The sequence below is a fragment of the Rhinopithecus roxellana genome, chromosome 15 (genome assembly GCF_007565055.1).
Source record: "Rhinopithecus roxellana isolate Shanxi Qingling chromosome 15, ASM756505v1, whole genome shotgun sequence".
NCBI lineage: Eukaryota > Metazoa > Chordata > Mammalia > Primates > Cercopithecidae > Rhinopithecus > Rhinopithecus roxellana.
Window position 1 is genome coordinate 9736541 of NC_044563.1, and position 11748 is coordinate 9748288.

General features: G+C 46.1%; 1 protein-coding gene and 1 long non-coding RNA gene across 2 annotated transcripts; both read left to right on the plus strand.

The window, feature by feature from the left end:
• Positions 1–1186: 1186 nt before the first annotated feature.
• On the plus strand, positions 1187–6530 carry SCGB2A1 (secretoglobin family 2A member 1). Its single transcript, XM_010384908.2, has 3 exons — positions 1187–1299; positions 3077–3264; positions 6313–6530. The coding sequence occupies exons 1-3, from the start codon at positions 1245–1247 to the stop codon at positions 6343–6345; spliced, it is 276 nt and encodes a 91-aa protein (XP_010383210.2). The 5' UTR covers positions 1187–1244; the 3' UTR covers positions 6346–6530.
• A 2032-nt stretch (positions 6531–8562) lies between these two features.
• On the plus strand, positions 8563–11506 carry LOC115893530. Its single transcript, XR_004053561.1, has 3 exons — positions 8563–8699; positions 9059–9134; positions 11385–11506. It is a non-coding gene; the product is annotated as an uncharacterized LOC115893530 (long non-coding RNA).
• Positions 11507–11748: the final 242 nt, after the last annotated feature.

An 11748-nucleotide genomic window follows, 5' to 3' on the forward strand; every position in this document is an offset into this window, starting at 1 on the left:
CCTAAAGACACAGCATGACTACATGTGGCCTCCGGGATCCACACCCACACCTGCCCAAATCTCATCACCTAAATCCCATCATGGACCAACCCCATTGCCACCCACTGCCCAGCACTGCCTACCCAAGCAGTCAGCTACTCCGCTCACTCCCAGCATCCTCTCAACCAGTGGAAGGAAAACTGTAAAAGACTAACAAAGAACTAAGCACGAATTAAATTATAAATATATTGTAAAATAAATAGTGTTGTAATTCTTAACAAGAATAACAAGAAGCTTTCAGTTGAGGTTATATATTAATGTTTTTCCCAAAACTTAAAGCACTTTTCTGGGCTGGGCATGGTGGCTCATGCCTGTAATCCCAGCACTTTGGGAGGCTGAGGGGGGCAGATCACCTGAGGTCAGGAATTCAAGACCAGCCTGGCTGAAATGGTGAAATCCCATCTCTACTAAAAATACAAAGATTAGCCAGGTGTCCTGGCGGGAGCCTGTAATCCCAGCTACCCAGGAGGCTGAGGCAGGAGCATTGCTGGAACCCAGGGGGCGGAAGCTGCAGTGAGCTGAGATCGCGTCACTGCACTCCAGCCTGGGCAACAGAGTGAGACTCTGTCTCAAAACAACAACAATACTCCAAAAAACAAAACAAAAAAAAAAAAAACCCACTTTTCAGAAAAAGAAATGTCTATGGATTAGGAAGGTCTGCCTCCCAGAGGAAGATGCAGGTAACACAAATATTTGATGATTCCAGGACCGGCAGATATACAAGTTATGAAACTGTTTGTACCTTGAAGAATAAGAAGCAGAAGAGGAAAAGCAAAGAGGAGTAGGAGGAAAAGAACAGAAGGAGGAGGAGGAAGAAGAGAAAGAGGACTAGAAGAAAACTACAATAATAACAACAGTGTTGAGAGCACAAGATCACGCCATTGGGTTTTGCTTTATATTGTGGAAAACACTGTTGCATCCATTTTACTAAAAGCCATGTGTCATTATTGTAGTCCCCAAATTGTCAGGGATCCAAATGTTACTGCCTTCTTGGTTTCTACAAACAGAGCACAGGCTGGCTGGGCTCCCCTTGAGGCACACTATTGTGCCCTGGTCCTACGCCAGGCTGACACTTTGCTTCATTCCTGGGAGGGACTAAGGTGTCTCCCTGGGGAATAAATAGAGCAGGGCTGGATGCTCACCTCCACAGCAGCTTCCTTGATCCCTGCCACGCACGACGGAACACAGACAGCAGCCGCCTCGCCATGAAGCTGCTAATGGTCCTCATGCTGGCGACTCTCCCTCTGCACTGCTATGCAGGTGAGTTCTGGGCAGAGACGGCTGCTTCTGGGCTAGGAGTTGTCATTCTGGGCCCCTGTAGAAGAACTCACAGCCCTTAATCCCCAGCACGGATGAACCCCAGTGGGAAGGGCCTGTGTGTGACAGGCCTTAGGATCGCCGTGAGTTCCTGACAATCAAGCGGGCAGTGCCCTCGTGGGCTGTCCCCTGCATTGGAGCTGCACGTGGTGTATCATGGCACTTGGGGTCTCACCATGGTCACGGCGACCATAGAAACCAGGATGAGTCTCAGGATTGAATATTGAAATTAACGATTTCAGTGGGGCAAGAGAGAGATGGCATCTGCACTTAGAAACCACGAAATCATCATGGGTCTCCTTGAATGTGGAACGAAATAGGAAACCTCCCAGGACAGAAGGCCCAGGCTGCAGAGTGTGACCCAGTGTCTCTCACCCAGTGTGGCTCCCTCTGTGTTCTCAGAGTTGATCTGGGTCCTTCTGGGATGCCCTTTCCCTCCCAGTTGCTTCAGGCTCAAAGCAGACTGGTGAGGAGAACTCACACCCCCTGGAGTCTCCTTCCAGCGCTGAAGACCCAGTGGGAGGAAAAGCCCCGGCTGCTGGAATCAGCACTAGTAGTTCCATAGGTAGCCTGCCTTGTGCAATTCACAAAGGTGGATTCCAAACCCTACCATATTGATGTCCAAGGTAGGTGCAGACACGTAGAAGGGTGACAAGCTCACAGTCAACAAACTAGAAAATCACAAAGTCCAGAGCACAACCAGCTCACATGAAGCCAAGTCCTGAGCTCTTTCCTCTCCCTTACAGGGGGGGTGACCTCAGATCCCTTCATGAACAAGTTCTATTTCCCATTCATGTGTGTGTGTGTGTGTGTGTGTGTGTGTGTGTGTGTGTATGTGTGTGTGTGTGTATGTGTATGTGTGTATGTGTGTGTGTATGTGTGTGTGTGTGTGTATGTGTATGTGTGTATGTGTGTGTGTATGTGTGTGTGTGTGTGTGTGTATGTGTGTGTGTGTGTGTGTGTGTGTTTGAGACCCTGTTTGAGACAGGGTCTTGCTGTGTCACCCAGGCTGGGACTGGGACTGGTGTGCAATGGCACGGTCTCAGCTCACTGCAACCTCTTCTTCCCAGGCGCAAGTAATGCTCCTGTCTCAGCCTCCCAAGTAGCTGGGACTACAGGTGGGCACCACTATGCCTGGCTAATTTTTAATTTTTTTGTAGAGATGAGGTCTCCCTATGTTGTCCAGGCTGGTCTTGAACTCCTGAGCTCAAGCAATTTGCCAACCTTGGCCTCCCTAAGTGCTGGGATTACAGGCGTGAGCCACCATGCCTGGTCACACATTCCCTTTTATTGCAGTAGAGTCAACAGAACTAATGGACAATGTCCTAGACCCATTAATCTGAAATCCTTGGAAACCCTCCCTGATGCTGGGCATGATAACAGGGAAGCATTGCATGACTTTGAACCAAGAAAGCCCAAGTGGTGTTTGCTATGTGCCCCCAGTCAGAGCACCTCATTTCTCCAGGGTCCTCTTCACCAAGGATACACGGGGTTGGGCTTCTCTGGGTTTGGGAGGTTGGAGAGAATTTGCAGAGCCTGAGTTTATGCTCTCAGAATTGAGAACTCTACATCCTGCACCAAAATCTTTCTGAACCTCGGTCTGTCCCTGGAGGTACGAAGACAGCCGGCTTTCCCAATTCATCCGTAAAATGAGCTCACACCTCTGGTAATGGCCCATGTTCTTGTGTCTTTTTTTTTTTTTTTTTTTTTTTTTTTTCAGATTCTGGCTGCAAACTCCTGGAGGATGTGGTTGAAAAGACCATCAATTCTGACATATCTATACCTGAGTACAAAGAGCTTCTTCAAGAATTCACAGACAGTGAGGCCGCTGCAGAGGTTATGGGGAAATTCAAGCAGTGCTTCCTCAGCCAGTCACATAGAACTCTGAAAAACTTCGGACTGATGATGGTAATTTTGGCTTCTTCTTATGCACCCTTTGAAAATCACTGATCAGAACCAGCGGGCTCTAAACTTTATATATCAATTCATTAAACTTTGTCTCCAGGCTGCTTTGCCACTTCACACTGAGAATCTTTAGGTAGTGATAAATGGAAAAGGCTAAAGGGAGAAAAGCAAGACTTAGAGGTCACCCATCTACCTCTGACCTCACCAGTCCATCCTCACACAGACACAGACACACATAAGCACACAAGTATAGACACACAGCCACACAGCGACAGGCATCTGCATTTTTTTTTTTTTTTTTTTTTTTTTTTTTTTTTTTTTTGAGACGGAGTTTCGCTCTGTCACCCAGTCTGGAGTGCAGTGGCACGAATCTCAGCTCACTGCAACCTCCACCTCCTGGGTTCAAGTGAATTGCCTGCCTCCGCCTCCCAAGTATTTGGAATTACAGGTGTGCGCCACCATGCCCGGCTAATTTTTGTATTTTTCCTAGAGACGGAGTTTTGCCATGTTGGCAAGGCTGGTCTCAAACTCCTGACTTCAAGTGATCTGCCTCCCTTGGCCTCCCAAAATTCTGGAATTACAGGTGTGAGCCACTGCACCCAGCCAGACACATGCACATTTTTATTAAGAGAAAAAATTTGGTTCTCAAGGAGTCACACACTTGTAGGAGCAACCTACTAAGACATTTCCTATTTTCACAAAACAAACATTAAAAACATTCTTATTATTTTTTATCTAGCTCAGAAAATGCAATTTGTGCAAATTCTGCATTTTCTAAAATAAAGAAAATTTTTTGGGGGGATGGAGTTTCACTCCGTTGCCAGGCTGGAGTGTAGTGGCATGATCTTCATTCACTGAAAACTCTGCCTCCTGGGATCAAGCAATTCTTGTGCCTCAGACTCTCAAGTAGCTGGAACTACAGGCACGTACCACCACCATGCCCAGCTAATTTTTGTATTTTTAGTAGAGATGGGGTTTCACCATGTTGGCCAGGCTGGTCTTGAACTCCTGGCCTCAGGTGATCTGCCCACCTCGGCCTCCTAAAGTGCTGGGATTACAGGTGTGAGCCATCCCTCCTGGCCTAAAATAAATAATTTAAAATGCAAGTCCAAGCAACCAAGATTTGTTAGCATACATGACTGGAAATCATGCACCACTTAATTAAGTGCCTCACGAAGTGGGAAGTGCAGATCATGAGTGTGAAACAGCACGAGTGCTAGAATTGTTTACAACAAAGTCAGCGGTTATAACAATGAGTATTTCTGTCTATTAATAAAGATGTGTTGGCTACGAGTTTTTTTGTTTTTGTTTTTGTTTGTTTGCTTTTTGAGACGGAGTTTAGCTTTTGTTGCTCAGGCTGGAGTGCAATGGCACGATGTCCGCCCACTGTAGCCTCCGCCTCCTGGGTTCAAGTGAATCTCCTGCCTCAGCCTTCAGAGTAGCTGGGATTAGTGGCACATGCCACCACACCCAGCTAATTTTTGTACTTTAAGTAGAGATGGGGTTTCACCATGTTGACCAGGCTGGTCTCAAACTCCTGACCTCAGGTGATCTGCCCACTTCAGCCTCCCAAAGTGCTGGGATTACGTTGTTTTTTTTTTTAAAGAATTTATTTAATACCCCAAAATTTTATTTAAAACATTCACATTGAGAATCTTTAGGTAGTGATAAATGGAAAAGGCAAAAGGGATTTGCCTTTTTTAAAACATTCCATAATAGAAAATTTAGAGATATATCAAATGCTCAAGGATAAAAGTAAATATTAACTGCAATTTGCGATGGTTGAATCATTCTTTTCTTTAAAAACTCAGATTAGCCAGGTGCTGTCCCTCATACCTGTAATCCCAGCACTTTGGGAGGCCAAGGTGGGAGGATCACTTGAGGTCAGGAGTTCAAGCCCAGCCTGGCTAACATGCTGAAACCCTGTCTGTACTAAAAATACAAAAATTAGCCAGGCATGGTTGCGCACACCTGTAATTCCAGCTACTTGGGTGGCTGAGGCAGGAGAATTGCTTGAACCCGGGAGGCAGAGGTTGCAGTGGGCAAAGATAATGCCACTGTACTCCAGCCCGGGCAACAAAGAGAGACTCCATCTCAAAAACAAACAAACAAACAAACCAAAAACCCAAACAAACCAAAAAAAACCCCCTCAGATTAATCATTTATATTGTAAAACTCCAATGTTTCTTGTTTCCATTTTTATTTTGTTTTGTTTTGTTTTGTTTTTTGAGACAGAGTCTTGCTCTTTTGCCCAGGCTGGAGGGCAGTGGTACAATCACAGCTCACTGCAGCCTCCATCTCCTGGGCTCAAGTGATCCTCCCACATTAGCCTCCTGAATAGCTGCAACTACAGGTGCACACTAGCACACCCGGCATAAAAAAAAAATATATATATATATATATATATATATTATTATTATTATTATTATTATTTTTTTTTGTAGAGATGGAATTTTGTCATATTGCCCAGGCTAGTTTAAACTCCTGGGGTCAAGCAATCTGCCCACCTTAGCTTCCCGAAGTGCTGGGATTACAGGCATGAGCCATTGCACCCAGCCCAGCTCCAATATTTCATAGACCTCAAAGGTAATGGTGAAGGGTCTCAGCCTGTTACAACATTTCCACCTTTTATGCCTGTGCAGTAACTCAAAACCATCACATTCTTGTATTTGAGCTGAGAATTTTTTTAAACAATTCTGTGTTGTAAAAGTGGTATCAGAAACAGTCCAAGTGATCAGGTCTTCAACAAATAGTATATGCAGCATATTTATTGGATAAGTTATTTCAAGGAATAGAATTTTTGGAGAAAAAAAGTAGTACATGGATCCCTGGTAGGGAAGAGGTCCTACAACCCTGGCTCCTGTTTGGTGTTATGAAGTGTCTCCTGGATGACAGAATAAATGACGAGGGGATGCTGGCTTTTCTTCCACTGCAAATTTTCCTGGGAGTTAGCTGTTTGTGGACAAATGCAAGAAAACAAGAAGGCAAGTTATAATATTTGACTTAGTAAGTGAAATTTGCAAACCTAAGTGATCTGTTTTTGTTTTCCAGCATACAATGTACGACAGTATTTGGTGTAATTAAGAGTAATTAACTTTACACGAGGCGTTTGGCTCAGAGGACTACAGACTATGGCCAGAACTCATCTGTTGATTGCTAGAAACCACTTTTCTTTCTTGTGTTGTCTTTTTATATGTGGAAACTGCTGGACAATTGTTGAAACCTCAAATTCATTTCCATTTCAATAAACTAACTGCAAATCACTAAAATTATTTCTTGTTCTTCTATTAAAAAAAAAAAAAAAGACGCTTTCCAGGCTGCACAGGCAGGCTGTAGGTTACAGACAGAGATAAGCCTGGAAGGAGTTGGGTGAGGGTCTGAGGTTTCTGGGAAACGCTTGAGTTCTCATCATCTCCAGCCCAAGAGCTGGACTTCTCTCTCTCTGAAGAAAAAAGCATTAGCTCTTGTTGCCTAATTGTTCTCTGAAGAGTGTTTCACTCTCCACATCCCAATACCTCCCTAAGCCACTTTCTCTGGAAACCTCATACTCTTAGGGTGGTGCTCAGAAGCCCTGATTTTACCCCAGTCCCATCCATGCTGAGCCCTGCTGGTTATGCCAGGCTCCTCTGGGTTGTCTCTGGGCCTCCCCGAGGTGTGCAGGGCCCAGACCAGAGCCAGTCAGGGAGGTGAGGAGTGCAAAGCAAGGGGGATCCTGTCTGAATTTTAAATTTTGATTTTTATTTGTCATTCATGGATGTTGGCATTAATTTTGAACTTTTAAAGTATTGCATGAAAATATTACTTACTCTGATGACTGAGTTTTGTAGCATAGCAACACCTTAAATTATGCAACATTCCCCTGTCCGGTCTCTGCCAGTGGGTTCATCTTGCCCTGCCCCACAGTGAGCTGCAAAGGCCATGAGGGTTGAGGGGAGTGAGTGTGCCATGCAGGTACCCAGCACAGCAGGGGATGTTTAAATGAAACTGGGTCTCAGCTCCATTCGTCCTGTCCTGTCCCCAGCACTCCTGTCACCAGGGGTAGGTTATTGCCTGTTCCTCTTCTTTCTGGGGCTATCCCCTCACCCAGAAAGACCCTGTCTATGTGTCTGGACAACTCAGCTTCACCAGGGCCGACTTCCATCAGGCAAGGCAAGGACAGGGATCAAGGCCCACAATATATATAGGGGTGTGTGAAAATGTTATAATTTAAAGAATAATTTCCTGAAGAGATTGAATATTAATGAACATGTATCAATGAATCTAGCCTGGATTCTATACTTCATCTTACCAATACAGTTGTAAAGTATGTTTAATATATTCTTATAGAGAAGTGGCCTATGAAGGCAATAAAATACCTGTGACCTACAAAAGTCATGATTAGCCCCTGCCCACAACACCCTTCCCAAATCACAGTCCACGGTCTTTGCCTTAAGATCCTGAAAGGGAGGAGAAGGGAAAAGAGATTCAGAGCTAAAAACTGGAAAATGAGTATGTGGGTACTCAGAAAATGCAAATCTGTTCAGTGAAGACCCTGGACCATTTGGTGAGGAGGCCAAACACATTCTAGAAAGGGAACAGGCACCAAGGTTAGGGGCCACTCCAGGGTGCCCATGCCACATGGGAAGCATCCCACAACCAAAAACAGGTTTGTTCCCCTAGGAGCCTGTGCCCAAGCCTGTCAGACCCATGCAGTTGAAAGGGGACCCTATGCAGGGGAGGAGACAGACTGAAGAGCTTCTGAAATTTCTGATGAAATGAACATTCCTGAGACGAGGTCTTAAGCAAGCACGAAGACGGTGAGAAACTCTGACTTGGGGCCTTAGGGCATACGGTCCCCACACCCAGCATTTCCTGAAGACCTCTGGGAAACTCAGCACCGTGCCCTCCAGTGTCCTGGCTCAGTGGATGACACAGGACTTCAAGGTAATCCTGGGAAGCAGATGAGACCCCAATTTCCTTACAGTGACCAGCCCTGGTGACTTCTGACAATGACTGGGAAAGCCCATCATGGTCAAGTCCCAAACAGGGAAAAACTAAACATTCAGAACATTACTCAGAATCGTGGCTGATGGAGGAAATTATTTCCAGACATTACTTGACGGGAACACATTTTCCCTGAGGAATTCCTCAACGGAATGGAAATTTTCTGCCTCAGGCAGGAAAGAACAGTCCGGGCCAGTGACAAGACTGATTGATAAGGCCTGGAGGCTGAGGACTGGAGCTGTTCCTAGCTGGAGGGACACTGGTCCTCAGTGGCTCCTGCCCCAGCACTGACTGTGTGGGGAGCTCCATAGGAAGCAGGGACACCGACCTGGTGACCAGGCCATGGACCAATGGCAGCTTCAGGGGCTGGATGAGATGTCTACAGACCACTGCATGAGAATGTGAAGGAGGCCCTGGACTGCAAGCAGCTGGGGTCACACCACCAAGCTTCACAGGTTTAAAATAATTGAGCTCTTGGCAGCTCATGCTGAGGCAGGAAAATAGGTTCTGGAGGCAGGGAACATAAGGCCAATTCACACTTCAGCTATGACAGGAAATATCCTGTCCACAAGGTGGAGGCCAAGTCAATGACTTTGTCACTCTACTTCATCTTCTCCATTTACACAGGGCATGGGGTATTAAATAGAGGTATTCCAAGTAATCAATGGAATCCTCTAGCAGGTATTTAAACTCCGAAAAATTCTGTAATAGGGCCTTTGAGCTCCTAAGCTCGGGCCCGCTCCCACACTGTGGAACGGACTTTCATTTTCAATACATCCCTTCATTCCTTCCTTGATTTGTGTGTTTTGTCCAGTTCCTTGTTCAAGATGCCAAGAACCTGGACACCCTCCACCATGAACGTATTTTGGCAAGCCAGCCAGGAGGAAGAGGTAAGCCCAGAGTTTGGGATTTACTTATTATCATTTATTTTTATTTTTATTTTTTATTTTTTATTTTTTTTTGAGACAGAGTCTTGCTCTGTCGCCCGGGCTGGAGTGCAGTGGCCGGATCTCAGCTCACTGCAAGCTCCGCCTCCCGGGTTTATGCCATTCTCCTGCCTCAGCCTCCCGAGTAGCTGGGACTACAGGCGCCCGCCACCTCGCCCGGCTAGTTTTTTTGTATTTTTTAGTAGAGACGGGGTTTCACTGTGTTAGCCAGGATGGTCTCAATCTCCTGACCTCGTGATCCGCCCGTCTCGGCCTCCCAAAGTGCTGGGATTACAGGCTTGAGCCACTGCGCCCGGCCAAATTTAGGATTTATTCTTTTCCTTTCTGCTCCATACAGGGGACTCTCTTTCTTTCTCTTTTCCTGTCCAACCAGGGATCCTTGGTGGGTGGCACTTAAACATGAAAGCAACTGCTGGTTTCTGGCCATGGCCAGCGAAACTAAGGGGTTTCCATGTGGAGAAGTCTGACCACCAATGCCAGCTTGCTTAAGGGACCATGGTTTTTTCATGTTTTTCTTTTTTTTTTTTTTTTTTCCTCTTTCTTTTTCAGTCTTTCAGCAGCTGTTTCCTGGTAGCTCCTTGAAAACTGAGGGCTGTTGGCTGGGGTCAGTCCCTGGTATTGCCTGAAGGCCTAGGAATGAATGGGAATAATTACCCTGCCCTGAAGGACTTTTTTTTTTTTTTTTTTTTTTTGCTTTTTTGAGACAGAGTCTTGCTCTGTTACCCAGGCTGGAGTGCAGTGGCGTGATCTTGGCTCACTGCAGTCTCCACCTCCTGAGTTCAAGTGATTCTCCTGCCTCAGCCTCCTGAGTAGCTGGGACTACAGATATACGCCACCATGCCTGGCTAATTTCTGTATTTTCAGTAGATTCAGGGTTTCACCATGTTGGCCAGGATGGTCTCGATCTCCTGACCTCGTGATCCACCTGCCTCAGCCTCCCAAAGTGCTGGGATTACAGGTGTGAGCCACCGTGCCCAGCCATGACTTTTTAAAAAAATCTTTTCCATGTGTGGTCCCTGATCCCTATGTGCCCCTATGTGCGGCGCAGTTCAAAGCAAACTTGCACATGTTTCAGGTGACTTAAACCTTATTTTCTTATGCTAAATTCTTCGCTTCCCCTGTTGAACTGGCTAAGGGCAAAGGAAACCCACCCAGCTTCCAGGTCCTATCATTAAAGTTCATGGAACAGGAAGCGTGGGAAAGCATGGCCTTATCAAACTATAAGGATGCTAAAAGTTGGAGATTACACCCGGGTACGGGAAAGCTCATAGTAGGCTCTGGAGGGAAGACATGCAAAGTGGCACCAGTGCCCACCTAAGGCCAGAGACGTCTGGAACTCTAAGATTGGACCCCACTGGAGGATGCTCTGGGGGATCCTCTGGACCTCAAACTCTCCAAAGAGGAGGCTCTTGGCAGAGGTTCTGAGGTCTAGTAATAAGCCCTCCTTAGAATTTTCTCTCACAGTTGCAATGCGGCTTGGCCGCAAAATTGTTTGGAATCTGGTTTACTGTCTAATGGGAAAGTGAGATGGTGTTGCCTATATCCAGGCTTTTGTGCTGCTGTTCTAAGCAGGGGACCTGGTTAATGTGTGACGCCCTCCTCTGGCACCGTAAGATACCATAAAATTCCTCTTCCAAGGTTCAGCCTATTAACTTCCTTGTTCTTTGCTCTTGAACCTAATTTTCTTGTTCTCCATGTCTTCTTGCCCCTAGTTACTGTAAACAACCTTCCCATCAGCACTAATCAATAATTCACATCTCTTTGCTTGCTTACTCACTCTACACCCATTCCTCCCACTGAAGTCACACGTCCCAGCACTATAACTCACCTTCCACTTCCCACTTCCTTATTTGAGAAAAATATTCACAAGTAGCCAATTGGCTCAACTTAGATTGTATGGTCTGACCCCAGCCCATGGGAGGGTGACACAGATGTAAAGACCATGCATTAAAAATAAAAATCTCTCCTTTGTTCAGTGTGCTCTTGCAATCATAATTGATGCAGACAGCACCCTTCTACAGAAGTAAATTGCCTTGCTGAGAAAACTTTTGCCTGAGTACTAGTTTCACTTTGCGGCACCAAGCATTTACTTCCAACAATTTTTGGGGACTCTTCCGGGATTCCCATTCTCCTCCAGGGAAGGAGTCTCTGGTCACCTCTTGTGAGGAGACGTGTCCCATTGATCTGTTGCAGTGGTCTCGGGACAATGGATCAGGACCCACCTGGCGTGACGAATAAACCCAGAGTCTCAACAACGCAGGTGAAGAAAGGCTTACAACACCATGGTGACCAAGTAACTCTGTACACAGACCAAGGTAAAAAATGTCTCAAGGGCAACAAAGTATTTCCTTGGTGGTCAGGATATTCTGAAGGTTAAAAGTGTGTGTAAACGATCACAAGCACTACTGCTCGTGGTGCTGCTTGTGTGAATGGTGCTAAGCACTACTGCTGTGCGGAGTGAGTGGGTCCTATCTGCGGTTCCGTGGTCACCTCATATGGCTTAGGGCGGATCCTGCTGTGGGGTTTATACTGACATGCCAATGCTGAGAGAGACCTA